At 44.2% G+C, this 22,102-nt stretch overlaps 1 protein-coding gene across 6 annotated transcripts in view; it reads right to left on the bottom strand.

Moving 5' to 3' along the window:
* The window catches only part of mapk8ip3 (mitogen-activated protein kinase 8 interacting protein 3), a 212,491-nt gene that overhangs the window by 123,135 nt on the left and 67,254 nt on the right, over positions 1-22,102 (bottom strand). For 5 of the 6 annotated variants that reach the window (XM_060840465.1, XM_060840468.1, XM_060840469.1 and 2 more), the window contains one exon: positions 5,131-5,278. In XM_060840465.1, the coding sequence (XP_060696448.1) occupies positions 5,131-5,278 (148 nt within the window). The remainder of the gene's footprint in view (positions 1-5,130; positions 5,279-22,102) is intronic. The other variant, XM_060840467.1, reaches the window with a different exon arrangement.

The following is a 22,102-nucleotide window of genomic DNA, read 5'->3' as shown; positions in this document are numbered from 1 at the left end:
GGTCCGAGCTCCAGCTGCAGCACAGCCTGAACTTTGTCTATTCCCCTGATTCTTTCCCAAAGTAGAGGTAATGGGACAGATCGTTGCCAACAGGAATCTCAGGGTGCCCAGTCGAAGTATGGGATTTCAGATGAGAAGACCACAGGGAGGTGGGGAGCTCAGCTGATCGAGGGTGAACACATGAACATGTAAAGAAATACACAGCCCTCTGTTTCTGTAAGGAAGAAGCTTCAAATTTAAAAAGAGACGTCCCCAAGACATGAATAGATGCCAGTGTCGAGAGTGTGGTGCTGGAAAAGCACAGCAGGTCAGGCAGCATCCAAGGAGCAAGAGAATCGACATTTAGGGCATAAGCCCTTCATCAGGAATGAGGCTTGTGCATCAGGGCTGCGAGATAAATGGAAGAGGGATGGGGTTGGGGAGAGGTAGCTGGGAAAGCGATAGGTGGACGAAGGTGAGGGAGAAGGTGATAGGTCAGAGGGGACGGTGATGGACAAATTGGAGGCTTGGGATAATGTTGGAGGGGGGAGAAATGAGGAAGCTGTTGAAATCCACATTTATCCCCAGGTGGTTGCAAGGTCCCAGACAGAATATGAGGCGTTCCTCCTCCAGGCGTCAGGTGGTAACGGTTTAGTGGTGGAGAAGATCCAGGACCTGCATGTCCATGACGGAGTGGGAGGGGGAGTTGGTGGGTGCGAATGTCCCAGAGATGTTCTCTAAAACAATCCGCAAGAAGACGTCCTGTCTCCCTGATGTAGAGGAGACCACACCGGGTGCAACGGATGCAGTAGATGACATTGGTAGAGATATAGGTGAATTGTTGATGGATGTAGAAGGATCCTTGGGGCCTTGGATGGAGGTGAGGGGGAGTGGTGTGGACGCAGGTTTTGCGCTTCCCGCAGTGGCAGGGAAACGTGCTGGGAGTGGGGTATGGGCGGATGGGGGTTGTGGACCTGACGAGGGAGTCGTGGAGGGAATGCTGATGGGGTGGAGAGGGAGATATATCTCTGGTGGTGGGGTCTGTTTGGACGTGGCGGAGGTGGCAGAGGATGATGTGTTGTTTGCAGAGGTTGGTGGAGTGAAAGGTGCGGATCGGGGGTTTCTATCCTTGTTGCGTTGGGAGGGGTGGGGTTCAAGGGCAGTGATGTGTGAAGTGGAGGAGATGCGCTGGAGGACATCGTCAACCACGTGAAATAGATGTCAGACTGATCCACAGAGCAGACAGCGATACAAAGAGGCTTTCTGGGGTTATTTTTCCTTTTTCTGAAGTTTCCCAAAGTATTCTAGTAGCCCCAGAATATTCCTTTTTTTTTTAAAAAAAAAGAATATATTTTGTTGAAACATTCCTTCATATAATCACGGCATCCCTACAGTGTGGAAGCAGACACTCCATCCATCAAGTCCATACTGACCCTCTGAAGAGCATCCCAGCCAGAGCCGCACTATCCCCGTCACCCTGCATATCCCTGGACACTATAGGCAATTTACCGTGGCCAATCCACCTAACCTGCACATCTTTGGACTGCGTGAGGAAACTGGAGCACCGAGAGGAAACCCAGGCAGACACAGGGATAATGCGCAAACTCCATACAGACAGTTACCTGAGGGTGGAATCGAATACAGGTCCCTGGCGCTGTGGCGTAACAGTGCTAACCACTGAGCCACCATACCACCCTCTTCTTGTACTGAATAGAACATTTTGCAAGAAGTACAAATACAAGAGAAAAATAACATTTAGTCTGCGTGACAGGGGAGTGCTCATTGCTTCTCAACCAATTGGAGGTGGTGTTGCCATGGAGAACAAACCTCTTCATGCTGATTGATGTTAACTGCCAGGCTTCATTTAAATTTAATTAAATTCAATTTAATTGCTTTAAACACTGATTGGTCAGGGCATATCGCCAAAAATGTGAAATAGCACAGAACTTGCTTTTCCTCTCAGAGTTGCATTCCTGTGAATATCCAGGTGCACACAAGTTGAAATGTTTTGGTGAAATGTATCTCATTTCAGAAATCTTAAATTCCATACCCAAAAACAACTCTTTCCAGAACAGCAAATTGTGGAATTCCTGGTAAAACTCATCCAGATCATTAATCAAAGCAATCAGATAAATAACTTGCAATAAAAAGTTAAACAAAAGTAAGATCAGAGTTGACAGTTATTCATTCATACATGGGTTTATTGGAACAGTTTGCAATGGGTTATTATCTGGAACAGTGTGTGATTAAGAAATATTCCAATTTGGTTAGTAGGGGAAATGAAACTGTCATAGGGGAGAAATTGTTCCACATCGACGCTAGGTTTTGGGAGCATTTAAACAAAAGGGACGAGACACACCAATTTTTGAGCATGGAATTCTGGGCTTTTGTCATGGCTGCAACATTATAGGAAAGACACACATTATAGGAGATGGAGAAGATTTATGACAATATTATCTAACTTTAGTTACAAGGAAAGATTAGACAGAATGGGGCAGTTGTCTATGGAACGGAGGAGCCTGAGGGGAGACATAACTGAAGTTCATAAAAATAACGAGGAGTCTCGATAAATTGGATATGAAGGTTCAGTTCCCCTTGCTCAAGAGAGCCATAACTCAGGGGGAAGAGAACTGGGTTAGGACAAACAAGGTGCAGAGGGGATTTAAGGGGAGAATGGTTTGTCCATTGGGTGGGAGGGAACTGGGACTCACTGTCTGAAAAAGGTACTGGAAGTAGAAAGCCTAAGCACACTTAAAAAACATTTAGAGCTGGATTCAAAATGCCACAACTAATATAGAGCACAGACCAAATGCTGCAAAGTGGGTTGAGGTTGGTTGACTGGTGGGGGGGGGGGGGGGGGGAGAAGGTGGGGAGAGAGGGAGAGACAAGAAAGTCAGTGACACTTCATGCGTTTATCAGCACTGGCCCATTTCTAGCCTGTTGTTCCTTCCTTTACGCCTGGACCATTCTTCCTGATGATTTTGAGCTTTGTAAATAAAGGTATCGAATTCAACAGCAAGAAAGTTAGGCTGAACCTTTATAGCCCACAGGTAGTGTGTCTCCAGGTCAGGTCCTTTCGTGAGGACGTTATTGGAACAGTGCGTGATTAAGAAACATTCCAATTTGGTTAGTAGGGGAAATGAAGCTGTCATGAAAGTCCGAGAGAGGGTTTAGGAGAGATTATCAGGATGATTCCTGGGACGAGGACATGTCAGCGATGAGACACTGAGACTGCTCACCTCGGAGCAAAGGAGTTTGATCAAAACATATCAGATGATGGCAAGCTTAGATGAGTTAGACAAAGAAACGTTGCTCCTACTTGCCAATGGAACGAGAGTTTGAGGGCAAAGGACTAAGAGCCATCCGGCAAAGGGAGTGGGGGGGGGGGGGGGGTTTGGGAGGATGAGCAGGAAATACCAGAGTTGTTCCATCGAGAATTGGCAAGCATTCTGATGGGTTAAACAGCCCCATTAGGCTCTATCATTCTTGCTGCCTTAATTGGCCATGGAGTTTATCTGTATTGATTATCGTTCTTCCCCTGTTAGGTAGCACAGAGTCCGAAGTCTTTGTACAAGTTACAACAGCCACAGAGTTGGAGGGCCTACACACCATGTCACTCTAAAAAAAAAGGATCTTGCGTATATTTTTTTGTGGAGCCAAAGACGTGAGCACTCTTCGATCTGGAGCACTACAGCAGGCTGCAGCCACCAGTCTCTTTCAAAATCCCCCCAGTCCCCTCGAGCACAACACTTTGCCCAAATCAGTCACCCGAGCAGTGCTAACTCCCTCTAGAAGCACCATAGGCAGGGCACAGCTCGCTGTGAGTAGGCATTATCAGGCCTGTTGCTGCAGTAACATCAACCTCTTCATGCCTTTATCAGCACTGGCCAATTTCTAGCCCATTGTTCCTTCCTTTATGCCTGGATCATTCTTCCTGTGATCACTGACCAGCACGGACAGAAACGCACCATTTGGTAACTCCAATTAACAAGAACGGCAGCGTCAAATGTTCTGGAGATAAATGTGCATGTGAAATGATAAATGTCAGGTCTCAATGCTGAGCCAATGAGGATATTGAAATTAGAAGGCTACAATTGGATTGGAGAATCAGAGATGACAAATAAAATGAATAGGAGCCTGCCGGACTAAACACATTACCAAACAGGCAGGAGATCAGAAAGCATCAAGATATAAGGAGCAACAAGAATCAAAAACACCAACATCCGAGTTGGTTTCTTCTTGGGCTGATTTCCAAAATGGGGTAAAATTAAATGATCCTAATTAAAGCTTTACAGCACAGTAACAACCTGTCTACCTGCTCCCATTCAAGGTCCATGTTATAGAAAAAAAATGTCTATTGACACATTTAAAATGCTCTTGGCTAGTATGTAGAAAATACACACAGTACCCCCTACCAGCACTACTGGTGCCAACCTGTTTATGGGCATAACCTTTTATAAAGTGTGCTCATGCCCTCTGATCCTATCGAGGGGGTGAGAGGAGACACAGCCCTGGGGAATACCAGCCGCAGGCCTGGGGGAGGTCCCTTCACTGGCTCAGAGTTGCCAGTATAGGGCCTCAGCTGGCTTCTGGCAGAAGGCTGCCCACCGACCTACCTTCCCGTGACAGAATCACTATAAATCAGGCAGGCAATGGCCACCTCACCATCCAACTTCCCTCTTCATACTACAACAACCATCCCTTGCCTCCCAGTCACCATGTGTGTGTACTTTGTAATTAGAGAAATGCACACAGGAGACATACACACAACTGTTATCAGAATGCAATATGCAGCTCCAGAGTCAACAGATCAAGCAGAGGTGGAAATTGCACTTAGTATGGCTTTAGTCACTTGTTAAGACTGTGCACTGTTCAATGGATATAGATCAGAGGAGAACTTAGAATGGAAATAAGAAAATACATCACAGCCACACAGCTTAATCTCACTTCTGCTAAAAGCAGAAACATTGCCCATAACCTGGAAAATCTCATTCTTCTGCAGGACACCGTAGTTCACTACAGGAAAGGAGCTTAAAAGGGGAAATATTAAACACTAAAACCATGCCAATTTCCTGTTCCAAGTCTACAATGTTTTCCATTAGGAATGAAAGCCCAGTTGGCTCATTGTCTGTGTGCCCAAGGTTCACTCACCTTCCCGCTACCATTGGATGGGGGCTGACTTAGATCACTCAAATGCCAATTGTCAGAACCAGGAGTGATACGACCAACTTGCTGTCCACGGAGATTCCCGTCCAGCACAGGGAAGAGGGGGCCCAGAGTATTCGGTCGTTCCTTCCTACTAGGAAAGAGCAACAATGTGCAATTGAAGTTTCATATTTACCAGCAACTCACACATTCTTCAAAGATATTGAGGCTGTTGTTTAGCCGTTATGACTGTATAGACTTTGCTATTGCAAGGCTCAGTATATGCACAGGTTATGTCATTGCTTTCTAAGCATTATCACAGCTACTGATAATATAAAGAGATAATGGTTGCAAAAGCTTTCCATTTTGCACACAATGAGACAAATGCAAGAATTTCCAATTTCAAATAATCACAACAATAAATACTGTAGGCAAATCATTCAATAATGACCACATCAAAACATTGTAGTGTCCCAAAATATCAGAAAATACAGTCATCATGAACACTCTGAATAACCACATCACATCATTTCTCCACTAAATGTAGCAGTGAAAAGTGAAGGATGATGTCTTTCCACCTCATGGTGAAAGAGCATCTCATCTTTCCAGTTTTAGTCTTCTTACTTGAGAAAGGATGTACTGGCACTGGAGGGGGTGCAGAGGAGGGTCACGAGGTTGACTCTGGGATTGAGAGGGTTGACTTAGGAGGAGAGACTGAGTAGACTGGGATTATATCCTTTGGAATTTAGACAGAATGAAGGGGGAATTCTTATGAATTCCCTTCATAATTTTGTTTCTATAAGACAGAAGCAGGAAGGTTGTTTCCACTGGCGGGTGAAACAAGAACGAGGAGATGTGAGGGGGAGCAGATTTAGGACTGAGTTGGGGAGGGACTTCTTAACCCAAAGGTTGTGAATCTGTGGAATTCCCTGCCCACTGAAGTAGTTGAGGCTACCTCATTGAATGTTTTTAAGGCAAAGATAGGTTTTTGAACAGTAAAAGAATTCAGGGTTATCGTGAGTGGGCAGGTAAGTGGATTGAGTCCACAAAAAGATCAGCCAGGATCTTATTGAATGGCAGAGCAGGACCAATGGGCCAGATGGCCTATTCCTGTTCTCTTTTCACGTTCTTATTCTAAGTCTGGGCTCAGATGTTTGGTCTAAGTCTGTGAAGAGTAAATGCACTCTGGTATCATTCTATTGTTCCATGCAAATAATTTTTGCTTTGGGCATCAGATTGCATTGAATTAAAGAGCAGAGTGTCACACACAATGTCTTCATAGGCACGCAACTCAACGCTGCAAACACAAGAATATCAGAACTGAAGTTTATAGCTGTTAGTCTCATTGGTCTGTCCACCCAATGAAGGTGTGGTCGAGTAGGTATAATCTTTGCTTAGCGAGGCAGGGATGGGAGTGAATAAAGACAAGTTCCAAAAATCTTGTGAGACGAGGAATCGTGTGCATATCACCAAACAAAATGACAAAGTCACCGAAGTTTGAGGAGCCAAAAAATTATGGCACTTTTTATGATCCTTAGTAAAATTCAAATGCTCCTAGGTAATTTCAAATGGAACTTTGAGAAGAAACATTATTTTTCTCCTTGTTTACATGAGCATGAGGTCTAATGTATTTCCACCAAACCACCAAAGTGACCTCAGTATTTGAACTCCTTACCAACAGAGCATGACCTTGTTGGATTATGTACATGCGAAGGAAAGCAAAGGGCCATGCAGGGCGAGGCGGAGATCAGGAAAACATTACAAAGTGTGGGATTCCCAATGAAATGTCAGAACTCCAGTAAAACAGGAAAATTCCTTCGTCCTGGTGAGCACATTTTTTCCAACTGCCAGTGCTTCCATGGTTTTAGCTTCAGATCAGAAAACAACATTTTTTGAAAGTTTAGACACTTTTACATTAGGCGTGAGGTGCGGTCCTTTAAATCTTTCATAATCATTGAGAGAAATAGGTGCAAGATCTACTCTTTTTAAAATACTCTCTCTTTCCTATATTGGTCTCCCATTGAAAGTATGTATACACCCAGGTGATAGCTGATCTTGAAGGAGGTATCTGATCCCCAATCCCCTCAACCATTGCCCCAAAACTACTTCAGTTTCTCATGTGCCTTATTCTAGCTCTGGGAGCAGAGGTGGTGGAACAGACTAATGAATGTTTTTTGCAACTACTATTTTCCGATTTCCACATCAGAAATACCGGTGGATATCCGCTCACTGTCACATTCAGCACCCTGGACAGCACCCAATACCAGGTCCATTACCTGCAGTTCACAGGTTCCAATGAGTCAGTATGAAGTTCAACTCTCTTGAAAGTACCATTCACCTCACAAAGTCAACCCCTATCTTCTGTTTAAAGAGTTGTTCTCAAACAATGACTGTTGCAAGAGTACACAAATCTGTACAGTACAGGAACAGGCCTTTCAGGCCATGATGCAGTACCAAACATGATGCCAAGTTAAACTAATCCCTTCAGCCTGTCTGCGGTTCATATGCCTCCGTTCCTTGCTTATTCACGTGCTTATTTAGAAGCCCCTTAAATGCCCCTATCATCTCTACCTCCATCACCAACACTGGCTGTACATTCCAGGCGCGCTCCATGTAAATGACATGCCCCTCACATCTCCTTTGAACTAGTGAGTTTTGAGAAGATCGGCAGCTCAGGTTGATGTTCTGGATGTAAGTTTGCTGGCTGAGCTGGAAGGTTTATTTTCAGACATTTTGTCACCATACTAGAGAACATCAGTGAGCCTCCGGAGAAGCACTGGCATTAGTGACCTGCTTTCTATTTATAGGTTTAGGTTTCTTTGGGTTGGTGATGTCATTTGCTGTGATGTCATTTCCTGTTCTTTTTCTCAGAGGGTGGCAAATGGGTGCAAGTCGATGTGTTTATTGATAGAGTTCCAATTGGAATGCCATGTTTCAAAGAATTCTCATGCGTGTCTGTTTGGCTTGTCCTAGGATGGAGCTGTTGTCCCAGTTGAAGTGATGTCCTTCCTCAACTGCATGTAAGAATACTAATGATAGTGGGCCATGTCTTTTTGCGGCCAGAGTCTTTGGTATTCAAAAAGAACAGGTACCCAATGAACACAGTTTGCTGATCTCAGCAACAAACCCAGACGAGTAGACAAAACACGTCCATAAACCCTAACCACTCTCCCCTACATCAAAGACATCTCCGAAATGACTGCCAGACTACTCAGACCACTTGACATCATGGTAGCCCACAAACCCACCAACACACTAAAACAACAGCTAATGAACTTGAAAGACCCTATACAGACAACAAGCAAAACTAACATCATTTACAAAATACCATGCAAGGACTGTAACAAACACTACATTGGACAAACAGGCAGAAAACTAGCCACCAGGATACATGAACATCAACTATCCACAAAACGACATGACCCTCTCTCACTAGTATCCTCACATACAGATAAGGAAGGTCCTGTGACCAGTGGAGTGTCAGAAGGATCGGTACTGGGTCCACTACTTTTCATCGTTTATATAAATGATTTGGATGTGAGCATAAGAGGTATAGTTAGTAAGTTTGCTGATGTCACCAAAATTGAGGTGTAGTGGATAGAGAAGAAGGTTTCCTCTGATTACAACAGGATCTTGATCAGATGGGCCAATGGGCTGAGAAGTGGCAGATAGAGCTTAATTTAGATAAACGCAAGGCGCTGCATTTTGGGAAAGCAAATCTTAGCAGGACTTAAACACTTAATGGTAAGGTCCTAGGGAGTGTTGCTGAACAAAGAGACCTTGGAGTGCAGGTTCATAGCTCCTTGAAAGTGGAGTTGCAGGTAGATAGGATAGTGGAGGCGGCATTTGGTATGCTTTCCTTTATTAGTCAGAGTATTGAGTGAAGAAGTTGGGAGGTCATGTTGCGGCTGCACAGGACATTGGTTAGGTCACTGTTGAAATATTGCGTGCAAGTCTGGTCTCCGTCCTATCGGAAAGATGTTGTGAAACTTGAAAGGGTTCAGAAAAGATTTACAAGGATGTTGTCAGGGTTGGAGGATCTGAGCTACAGGGAGAGGTTGAATAGGCTAGGGTTGTTTCCCCTGGAAGGTTGGAGGCTAAGGGGTGACCTTATAGAGGTTTATAAAAATATGAGGGGCATGGACAGGATAAATAGACAAAGTATTTTCACTGGTGTGGGGGAGTCCAGAACTAGAGGGCATAGGTTTAGGGTGAGAGGGGAAAGATATAAAAGAGACCTAAGGGGCAACTTTTTAACTCAGAGGATGGTATGTGAATGGAATGAGCTGCCAGGGAAGTATGGAGGATAGTACAATTGCAACATTTAAGAGGCATCTAAATGGGTATATGAATAGGAAGGGTTTGGAGGGCCAGGTGTTGGCAGGTGGGACTAGATTGGGTTGGGATATCTGGTCAGCATGGACAATTCGAACCGAAGGGTCTGTTTCCGTGCTATACACCTCTATGACTGGGACAACATATCCATCCTAGGACAAGCCAAACAGAGGTACGCACAAGAATTCCTAGAAGCATGGCATTCCGATCAGAACTCTTAACAAATACATCAATTCAGACCCCATTTACCACCCTCTGAGAAAAAGAACAGGAAATGACATCACCACAGGAAATGATATCACCAATCCAAGGAAACCAAAACACACAAAGAGAAAGGTCACTAACACCAGTGCTTCATCAGAGGCTCACTGGTGATGTTACCTAGTCTGGTGACAAAACATCTGAAAATGAACCTTTAGCTCAGCAAGCAAACCTACATCCAGCTCCTTTGAACTTTCCCACCTTACCTTAAATGTGTATCGATTCCTTAATCAAGAAAGCGTTGTTACTTACATCCACCCACCTACTAGAATTGCATTTTACCTAAATAGCTACAAAATGTTTAAACAAAAGAGACTTACATTTTATATTCTGTGTTTAAGGACATACAATTAAGCACTTTTTAAACTACAGTCAGTGCTGTAATGCAGCAAGCAATTTGCACTCAGTGCAAACCGTGATCATAACTGGATAATTCATGTTAACATAACCATGGTGGCCTTTTCGTTTCAACTTTCTAACTTGGCCTGTGAGCCAACATTTGTACCCAAATTCCCCAATGACGACACCACCGAGATGGACAGCTTACAATTGGGACGCAATTCCTTGCCTTTTCTTTGTGGCACAGTGTAATTGCTCCCTTAAATTGTGCCATCAAACTGCCCACCTAACCCGTGACACTGCCAGAACTACAATACACAGGACAGAAACAAGAAAGGGGTTCATCTTCCCCTTTACAAGGACATTACAGATGGACAATAAATGCTGGCCTTGCCTCGGAGGTTCACATCATGTGAATCTGTTGCGTTTTCCAAGACTTGGAGACTTAAACATATATCCTCATCTCTGTCCTATCATAAAGTAGAAAATGCCGTCAAGCCAATCAACCAACTCTTCACAAAGTGCAAGCAGTCCAGCCAATCAACCATTTTATTTCATAGTCTGTGGGCTATGCAAAGGTGAAAGTACAAACTCTGTACAACAACGCGAGAGTCAAGGATACAAGATGCTGCCTTCTGATTGCAGTCAGGAGATACAGTATGGGTTCAACTTCCTCGCCAGAATGAAGCATAGACTCCCTATACAATGTGGAAAAAGGCCATTCTGCCCCATGAGTCCACACCAATCCCAACCAGAACCCCACACCCCCCATATAACCCTGCATTGCCCATGGCTAACCCACCTAGCCTGTACATGCCTCAATACTATGGGCAATTTAGCAATGGCCATCCTTCAACACTATGGCCAAGCCAACTAATCTGCATATCTTTGGACCATGGGAGGAAACCGGAGCACCCAGATGAAACTCAAGCGGACACAGGAAGAATGTGCAAACTCCACATAGATCGTCACCTGGGTCCCTGACACTGAGAGGCAGCGGTGCTAACCACTGAGCTGCCGTGCTGCCCATTTGAAGGAAACATGTTCAAGTGTTCCATTTCCCTGAAACAATAATGTGCTGAAATGACAGTGTGGAGAACATTGTCAGCTTCCTGTGACTGATAACATCCCCAAACTGTAGAGCACCAGTTGTGCTTTCAATTCCCACAATCACCAAAGTGAGTAGCAATTTCAAGATACAAATTCCTGGCAGTCGGTCACCAATCACTGACCAGAGCTCTGAAAGTCAACACCAGCCTCTATCTCAATTAGCACTTCCTTCGGATTCTTTATTTCTCTTTTAAATTTCAGAATTCCACGTGATATCTTTCCAAAACTCTGAAAGAATTCGACATATAACCACATCTTTGTTCTTTGAAGGGAAATGCATGTACTGGGGCATACATTTGCTTTACAGGTTTGATATGCTCACCATCTTCATTAGTTTATTCTCTCTCTCGTTCTTTGATGTCTCAGAAGAACATAAGGACTAGGAGCAGGCGTAGGCAACTCAGCGCCTCCAGTCTGCCCCGCTAGGTGTGCAGACCAATGGTATTACATGGCGATGGAGCTCCCAAATCCTATACCTTTGAGATAAACAAGAAATAAAACTTTCCTAATCCTCCTTACTGCACACAGCTGCAGTTGCTATTAAAAAATGCATTTGGGATGTGAATGGGATTGCAAGAGGATACAAGGACATGCAGAGTAAGTGATGCAACGATGTGGTCAGAGTTGGTGATACTGGTGACTGACGTGAATGGAGATGGGAGATGAAAAATGTGTTGCTGGAAAAGCACAGCAGGCCAGGCAGCATCCAAGGAGCAGGAGAATCGACGTTTCGGGCAGACGCCCTTCTTCAGGGATGGAGATGGAAAGGTTGAGGGAGTGTGAAAATGGAAATGGCCGAAGAGCTTATACAGACCCTATGCAGAAAATGCTGGAGAAACTCAGCAAGTCTGCTAGCATCTGTGGAGAAAAAAAACAGAGTTCATGTTTCAAGCCTGCCATGTCTCTCCGTCAAAGTTTACATCATAGAAGGCATGGAAGGCGGCCATTCAGCCCATCGAGTCTGCACCAACCCTGTGAAGTGTATCCCACCCAGGCACACCCTACTTCTTGAAGCCCTGCATTTGCCATGGCTAATCCACCTGACCTACACTTCCTGGGCACTACAGGGAAATTTCCCACAGGCCAATTCACTTAACCTGCATTGGACTGTGGGAGGAAATCCATGCAGACATGGGGAGAATGTGCAGATTCCACACAAGCAGACGTCAGAGGCTGGAATCATACCCGGGTCCCTAGCACCGAGAGGCAGCAGAGCTAACCACTGAGCCACTGTGCCAGATGGAGAAGTCAAGGCAAGGAAGTAAAGTTAGTCAGAGGGAACAATGAATCGAGATGGATACTGACATCACCAAAAGATGTCAAACATCAGATGCAGGGAATCTGTAACAGATTTGGTGCAGTAGTTGCAAGGATGAATGTACTTATCCTTGTTTTCACATTGATCAAGGATTCCTTAAGCTTTCTAAAACTCATTTCTGGTTCCATTATTAATCAGCAAATGCATATTACCCACTTCACACACCTCCCATCAAAAATACTTGCCAGCAATCCCTTCTGGAATGCTCCAGATTCATGTATAATTATCCCTGAACACACACTCATAATACCTGGCAGTAATGCCCCACATTTAATCTTCTGTCTCTGGACAGAGGACAAATGAGTCTTTGGCAGAATTTGATAATTCAGAAACCACATTAGTCCATTACCGTTTTAGTTTCCTCTTTGCCGAGCCAGCTGTTTGTACAAACAAGGAGTGTAAGCCACTCCACCCTTCAAGCCTGCTGTACCTTGCGACGAAGTCACATCTGATCTGATTTTAACCTCAAATCCTCATCCACTTGGTCATCAAGAATCTATTGACCTCTGCTTTTAAAACAACTAAAGTTTGTGCATCCAAAAGGAATTCCAAAGATTCTCAACAGTGCCACGAGAATCTGTGCTGGGTCGCCGACTTTTTGTCATTTACATAAATGGTTTGGATGCGAGCATAAGAGGTACAGTTAGTTATGCTGATTAGGCCTAAAGGCTGGCATGGGTGAAATTGGATTTGGTTGGTGAGATGCTGGCACCAGTACTGGGGAAGGTGGGATGTGGAACAGTTTGCACCTGAACCATACTGGGGGTGACATCTGCAAGAACTGAGGAAGTAAAGAGGATTTTAAACCAAATAATGGGGGCAAGGCATCAAATTTGGGAAGATGTGGTAAGGTCAAAGAGCAGAGTCAAAGTTATTAATAAGGAAAATGATAGCATGTAGCAGGATGGGATAGACAGAGTGAATCTAAGATGAAACCAATTGCTAAGACTAACACCAGGACAAAAGACCTCATACCCATCATGTGCTAGACTAACGTAATTTACAAGATTCCATGTAAGGACTACACAAAACATTATATGGGGCAAACAGATAGACAACTAACAGTGCATCCATGAGCACCAATGAGCCACTAATGCCATGACCAGCTGTCTCTAGTAGCCCCACATACAAATGACAGGGACCATAAATTCAACTGGGACAACACAGCGATCATAGGACAAGCTAAACAGAGGACAGCCAGAGAATTTTGAGAAGCATGGCACTTAACCATGGACTCTGTCGGCATCCACATTGACCTGGACCCAATACACCTGCCACGACAATGAGCAACTGGAAGCAGCAGAATCAGAACCAAATAAGTTCCAGAGGACACTGTACAGCGTGTGCATTCAAATACAAACAGATGAGCCAAGTAGTATGCTCTAGAAGTCATTATTGATACGTGGCTGCAGGATGACTTTGGGACCTGAATTTTCAAGATGTTTAGGAAGGACAGGGAGTCAGTAAAATGTGATGGGCTGTTTGTGAACGACAATATTAGCACAATAGACAAGGATTTAGAGTGGTATGGTGCTCAGTGGTTAGCACTGCTGCCTCACAACGGCAGGGACCTGGGTTTGATTCCAGCCTCAGGCGACTGTCTGTATGAAGTTTGCACACTCTACCCTTGTGTGGGTTTCTTCCGGGTGCTCCTGTTTCCTCCCACAGTCTAAAGATGTGCGGGTTGTGTGGATCATCCATACAAACTACGCCATAGTGTCCAGGGATTTTGCAAGCTTGGGTAAGCCGGCATAGGGCGGTGCTGGGGGGATGGTGGGGTTGGGATACTCTTTGGAGGGTACTCTACTGGACTGGATGGGCAGAATGGCCTGCTTCCGTGCTGTAGGGATTCTCTAATTCTATAGGATGACAAAAGTTCAGGAAACCCTGATGTGGAAGCAGTTTGAGTACAGATGAAAAAGTGTAAAGGCAGGAAGTCACTTGTGGAAGGAATGTACTGGTCCCTAACAGTAAACACATAGTAAGGTGAAGCACAAAGGAGGAAATAATGAGAGCTTGTCAGAAAGGCAGGGCGCTAATCCTGGAAGATTTTAATCTATACATTGATTGGGAAAAGTCAGTAAAGATGGCTGAGGTAAAAAGTTTATAGTTTGGGGACTGTTCCTTAGAACACAATATACTAAGGGGAGGATGAGGCAACCAGGGCTAACAAGGGAGGTGAGAGACAGCAAAACAGCAAAAGGGAAAAGGTGCAATGTGGTGAAGCTTAGTGGGACGCTAGAGGATTGGAAAGCCTTTAAAAACCAGCAGAGGACAACTGAGAAGCAACAAGGGAGGAATAGATGAAATATGAGGGTGCGCCTGCTGGTAATATTAAAAAAGACTGCAGATTTTAGATGTGTTAAAAGGTGAGAGAGAAGACATTTAATGCTTGAAACCAAGGCAGAAGAGCTAGTAATAGAGACCAAAGAAATGGTGGGGGAACCGAATGGTTTCATCAGTCTCTCAGTGGGACACACCAGTAACGTCCCAGAACTTCAAGAGCTGGGGACAGAGGTGAGTGTAGTGGTCATGACTAAAGGGAAGGTGTTGGGAAAGCTGAAAAATCTGAAGGTGGATACATCACCCTGAGTAGATGGACTACACTCTGGGGTTCGGAAGGGGATTGTAGAGGCACTGGCAGTGATCTTTCAGGAATCACTGGAGCCAGGGAGGGTCCCAGAGCACTGGGAAATGGCTAATTTTACATTGCTGTTTACAAAGGGAGGAAGGCAGAATACTGGAAACTATACATTGGTTAGCCTGATCTCAGTCATTGCTAAGAGTTTAGAGTCTATTTTTAAGGATGAGATTGCAGAAATGTATAGTAACATAGGGCTGAGTCAGCATGGCTTTGTCAAGGGGAGGTCATAGTCGAAGAGTGTGGTGCTGGAAAAACAGCGTTTGAGCAGGAGTGTCAATGTTTTGGGCATAATCTCTTCAACCTGATGCTGTCCTGCTCTTCGGATGCTGCCTGACCTGCTGTGCTTTTCCAGCACACTCGACTCTGATCTTCAGCATTTGCAGTCCTCACTTTCTTCGAGGGGGGTCATGCCTGACAAATCAGTTAAAATTCTTTGAGGTGGTGATGAGCAAGTTAAACAGTTGCTAGCCAGTGGATATGATCAATGTGGAGTTTCAGAAGGCCTTTGACACAGTACTGCACAGGAGGCTGTAAAGTAAGATAAGAGGCCATGACATTTGGGGCAAAGTACTGACTTGGGTAGAGGACTGGCAGAAGGCAGAGAGTAGGGATAAAGAGATCTTTTTCAGAAGCCTACAGGGTTCAGTGTTTGGACCTCAACAAGTCATGTTAGGCATTAACCACCTGGATGAAGGAACTGTGAGGGCATTTTTGCTAAGTTTGCAGTTGACACAAAGATAGATGGAGGAGCAGGTAGTGTTGAAAAAGTGCAGGGAGGCTGCAGAAGGACTTGGACAGACTAGGAGAATGGGCAAAGAAGTGGCAAATGGAGCACAGTGTGGGGAAAGTGTGAAATTATGCACTTTGATCAGAAGAATAGAGGCATAGACTATTTTGTATACAGAGCACGACTTTGGAAATCTGAAGCACAAAGGGACATAGGCCTAGTTCAGGATTCTCTTGAGGTTAACATGCAGGTTCAGTTGGTAGCTAGGAAAGCAAGTGCAATGTCAGCATTAGTTTAGGGAATACAAGAGCAGAGATGTCCTGCTGAGGCTTTCAAAGTATCTGGTCTGCATTTGGAACACTGAGTGGGTTTGGGCCCCGTATCAAAGGAAGGACATGCCGGAGTTGGAGGGAGTCCGGAGGAGGTTTATAAGAACGATCCTAGGGATGGAAAGGTTTCTCATATGAGGAGCAGTTGAGAACTCTGGGTCTGTATTCAACGGAGTTTAGAAGGATATGGGGAATCTGATTGAAACTTACAGATATCTGAAGGACCTGGGTAGATTAGACTTGGAAATGATATTTCCACTGGTAGGAGAGACTAGGACTCTGGCACAGCCTCAGAGTGAAGGGACAACCCTTCAGGGATGGAATCTGTGGAACTCAGCCCCCACAGTCTTCTGTGGCAAAGTCATTGAACATCTTTAAGACCAAGATATATAGAGACACATGAGATAGGGAGGGATTTGGGTGCCCTGGTGCATGAATTACACAAGGTTAGGGTGTAGGTACAGCAAATAATTAGGAGAGCTAATAGAATATTGCAAGGATAGTTGGATATGAGAGGAGGGAGATTATGCCTCAGTTATACACGATCCTGGTAAGACCGCATCTGGAGTACTGTGTACAGTATTGCTCAGTATATTTGAGGAGCCATGTAAGTGTTTTGGAAACAGTTCAGGGAGGCTTTACCAGACTACACCTCGACTGAGTGGGTGGTCCTCGAAGGACAGGCTGGACCTAAATCCTCTTACATAATTGACACATTATTAGATCCTGAGGAGGCTTGACAGGGGTGGGGTAATGGGGGGATGTGGAAAGGATGTTTCCTCTTGTGGAAGAATCTACAGCTAGGGGACACTGTTTAATAATAAGGGGGTCACACATTTAAAACTGAGGTAGAATCATAGAGATGTACAGCATGGAAACAGACCCTTCAGTCCAACCTGTCCATGCCAACCAGATATCCCAACCCAATCTAGATCCACCTGCCAGCACCCGGTCCATATTCCTCCAAACCCTTTCTAGTAATTTACCCATCCAAATGCCTCTTAAATGTTGCAATTGTACCAGCCTCCACCATTTCCTCTGGCAGCTCATTCCATACACATGCCACCTTCTGTGTGAAATGTTGTCCCTGGGGTCTCTTTTATATCTTTCCCCCTCACCCTAAACCTATGCCCTCTAATTCTGGACTCCACGACCCCAGGGAAAAGATTTTGCCTATTTACCCTATCCATGCCCCTCATAATTTTGTCAACTTCTATAAGGTCACCCCTCAGCCTCCGTCGCTCCAGGGAAAACCCCCCAGCCTGTTCAGCCTCTCCCTGTAGCTCAAATCCTCCAACCCTGGCAATATCCTTATAAATCTTTTCTGAACCCTTTCAAGTTTCACAACATCATTCCGATAGGAAGGAGACCAGAATTGCATGCAATATTCCAACAGTGGCCAAATCAATGTCTTGTACAGCCGCAACATGACCTCCCAACTCCTGTACTCAATACTCTGACCAATAAAGGAAAGCATATCAAGCGCCTTCTTCACTATCCTATCTACCTGCAACTCCACTTTCAAGGAGCTATGAATCTGCACTCCCAGGTCTCTTTATTCAGCAACACTCCCTTGGACCTTACCATTCAGTGTATAAGTCCTGCTAAGATTTGCTTTTCCAAAATGCAGCACCTCGCATTTATCTGAATTATACTCCAACTTCTCAGCCCATTGGCCCATCTGGTCCAGATCCTGTTGTAATCGGAGGTAACCTTCTTCGCTGTCCACAACACCTCCTAATTTTGGCGTCATCTGCAAACTAGTAATCTCCCGAATCAGATTTGCTCTGTGCCAACTTGCACATGACTCGGGCAATAACACAGGGTATCACCTATGAGGTTCTGCTTTTTATTTCAGCGCCTAGTTCCTGATATAGAAACTGCCTTCATTGTTGTCGAAGAGCATGCTGTTGGAAAAGCACAACCAGTCAGGCAGCATCCAAGGAGCATGAGTGTCAACATTTCAGGCAAAGGCCCTTCATCAGGAATCAAAACATCAACTCTTCTGTTCCTCGATGTTGCCTGGCCAGCTGTGCTTTTCCAGCAGCACATTCTTTGACTCTGATCTCTAGCATCTGCAGTCCTCATTTTCTCCAGCCTTCCCTGTTGTGCCAATGTCATTAGTACCTATAAGGACCACAACAACTGGTTCCACTCACTCCCACTGCAGGCTCCAGTCCAGGCCTGAGCAGATATCCTGAACCATGGCACCAGCAGGCAATATAGCTCTCTGGTTTTGTGCTCTTTCCTCCAGAGAACAGATCACACCTCCTTACTATACTGTCCCCTGCTACCACTGCATTCCTTTGTAATGTCCTACTCCTGAACGACCTCCTGTAACACGGTGCCATAGTCAGTTAATTCATAACCCTTCAAACCTTGCCCTTATCCAGTTCTTTCTGTCCCTAGCCCCTGACAAAAGACCCTATCCTAAAGAGTTTGGCTGCCTCCTGCTACAAAGGGTGCAGACACCTCCCCTTTCCTAATGTACAAAACCCGGAGTCAAAGCTGCTTGAACGTCAAACACTTGCTGCAGACATATTTGTTCTGGACCAAACTGGCATCCAGGAACTCCCACATGCTGCACCTGTGACGCATCACCTGTCCCACCATCTTTTCTATGTTCTAATTTCAGGTTTCAGGTCAAAGAATGGGCCTGACCATTCTTCTTTTTGTACACCGATGTTGCCTTAAACATTGAATGTTTACACCAACCCCTGCCACCCCCCCAAAACAAATTCTCATAGGTTTGGATATACAACTTGCCAGAGATACAGAAGGTGCACAAATTCAGGAAGTTCGTCCATAGACATATAAGGATTTATTTTTATACCAAAGGTGAGTACTTGAGTAAAGCTGAGAAAAGAACAGATTCTGCCAAAGCTTTTGTTGTCTCACACTCATGAGGACAACCCACATGAAATACCAAAGCAAAGAGAAAATAACATTCCTACTCCATGAGATGACGCGAGTGATCTGTTGGAAAGTGGATACTGTCTGGATAGTGTTCTACAAAAGGTGATTATTAAAAGGTGATCAAGTAAATGGGGTTGCAATTTTTAAAAAGCACAACTGTACAAATTACACGTATTGTGGCAAAATAGGTATGAGCTCTGAAATTGAATCAGTAATTGCCCCATCTCCCACAGTAACGCCAGTGGAAAATTAATAGACATCTGTTTCTTCAGGATTTCCTCCATGCTCCTACTAAATACACAACGCAAGCATCAGTAAGTTTCCCATTGAGTTCCAGGAATAATATCTTGCAAGATGGCATTTCCAGAGGGCAAGACAATATGTTGTATTCCCTAGGGTTCTTACGTTTCAGTGCAGAGTTGGCACGTAATCAGAAGGGCATGGGACTCTGGATCATTATGCAGAAACACTTGAATACCAATGTTAATGCATGTGGAACAAAAAAATCTGAAAGGCAGTGGGAATGCAGAAGCGGGGGCAAACTATATTCATTACAGCCTATTGTTTGTGCAATATGTGCATCAATGCCTGTAAGCCTATCAGTGCGAAGTACTGCACAGTGTTGCTTAGAGGAACAATACAGACTAAACAAGTTTGTTCCTTTACTCATGAGATTACATCAGTTCCCTTCAAAGAGCAACCACCCCCACAAACTAACAACAGGCAGAAGATCATACTCATACTGCACTACTGACCCATGTACTAAAGCACTTTACATCAACAACAGAGTCTGAATCAGAGAGATCCACAATACAGAACAAAGGCCCTTCATCCCATCCAGTCAAAAACACCCTAACTATTCTAATCCTATTTTCCAATACTTGGCCATAGCCTTTTAGACCTTCACATTGCAAGGGCACTTCTGAGAAGTTCCAAAATGTTTTGAAGGTTTCTACCTCTACCACCCCATAGGCAGGGAGTTCCACATTCCCACCATCCTCCACGTGAAAATGTTATTCCTCACATCCCCTCTAAAGCTACTGCCCCCTCCATCAAAGGAAAAGCTGCTTTCTGACCACACCTTTCATAATTTTATAATTCTCAATCATGTCCCTTTTCAACCTCCTCTGCTCTAAGAAACCAACCTCAATCTGACCAGTCTTTTTTCATTGCTGACTCTCCAGACCAGGCCTGGTAACTCTCCTCTGCACTCTTGCCAGTGTTGTCCTATCCCTGGGTTCCAGAGTGTACATCATCCTCTAGCTATGGCCTAACCAACATTATATACAGTTCCAAAATAACCTGACTGCTCTTAAACTCTCTGAATAGGCTAAGGAAGGCAAGTATACCATATACCTTCTTAACCAAGTTATCCACTTGCCCTGATACTTTAAGGGAGTGGTATACAGTGGACAGTGTTTCCCAGGGACCTATCATTCATCATGTATTCCCCTCATCTTGCCAACCCAAGTGCATCACCTCACGATGATCTGGTTTGAATTCCATTTGCCAATGATCAGCTACCCTGACTATCCTGTGTACATCCTCCTAAGGCTAGCCTCATTACTATTAATCACTCCAACAATTTTTCTGTCATCTGCGAGCTTACTGATTAACTCGCCAACATTCAAGCGTAAGTCATTTATATAAACAGTTTATAAAAATGGTTATACAAACATTTGTATAAACCATTTACATTAATTTTATATATCTATAATCGATCATTTATATTAATCAGCAGCTGGAGCCATTAATACCCAAATGATTTATACAAAATAAGGGACTATTCAATGCACATTCCCAATGAAGGCTGTGGAAACACGGGAACAAACCCAAAGTATAGTCAAGACTAACTATAATTTGCTTTGAAAACAGTCACATGTAGTAAAGCAGCATTGTTCCAGAACATACCAATAACCTTTGCGACGTCACTCAGAATTCTGAGAATCTGCCTTCCAAAAGTCTAACTTGTAAGGTCATATATGAGGAGTCCCATTAGCTTTTTGGCACCACCTGCCAAAGCAATGGTCCAATGGTGACCCCAACAAAGACAGCCCCTGGCACTTGGACCTTCTCTGAGCCCCTGCTGCACTCTAGTTATTGATACAGTCACTCACCAATAGAGCTGCTTCATCTAGGGATGTACAGAACATGAATAAATAATGTAAAGGGATATAGGACACACATGGTAACAAGTTTTTAAAAAAAACATATGTCATTAGCACTTAGAAACATCACACTTAATATTTTTAAGAAGCCTATCAATCTTATATTGTGCAGAGAAAAAGCATCTGGTTGCTGCTTCGAGTTTTATTGCGATACAGACCCTGGGTCAATGCAGGCATTCACTACTGACACTGAAGGCCAAACAATAACAATCCCAGCAGATCAGTATGACCCAGTCACTTCATCACAGTGTACCCAGCCTAATAGCTCAAGCATTCACTGCACTACTGCCGAGGCAAGGAATTCACAAAGCCAACATTTCTACCTCAATCAATCAATACTATCAAAACTATGTTAACTGCTGCCTCACCTCATTAGATGTTTGCTCCAGTTATTTTGGTGTTAGTTGCTGTGACAGGTTGCACGCCAGTCGTTTCACAATTCCATCAGTAATTCATCTGAAGCAAATTCTTGTTTCTGGATGACACTATAAAAATGCAAATCTTCCCATTGCTTTTGCACTAAACCTTGGCAGCTCACTCTGTTTGCAGTAGAACTGATGTCAAAAAAGCCACTCCAGACATTATTCATTTTGCCTTCTGCTGCCCTGTGCATTTCTGGAACAGCACAGTCTAATGCTCCTGCCTAACTGTGATACTTCCATCAATTAACCTGGAAAACTTCCTTGCATTAAACTCTTTCAACAGCTTGGTGATAAATCAAAATCCTTCTTTTTAATAAACTGATTTATTCCAAAACAGGAATAAAATAACTTTCAATGGCTGCAGAATGCTTTGCGGTTTCACCCTATTAGACTTTAACAGGTTCAAAAT

This window comes from Hemiscyllium ocellatum, chromosome 20, assembly GCF_020745735.1.
Source record: "Hemiscyllium ocellatum isolate sHemOce1 chromosome 20, sHemOce1.pat.X.cur, whole genome shotgun sequence".
NCBI lineage: Eukaryota > Metazoa > Chordata > Chondrichthyes > Orectolobiformes > Hemiscylliidae > Hemiscyllium > Hemiscyllium ocellatum.
The sequence above is the reverse complement of the archived record's forward strand: the minus strand, read 5'-3'. Positions and strand labels throughout refer to the sequence as shown.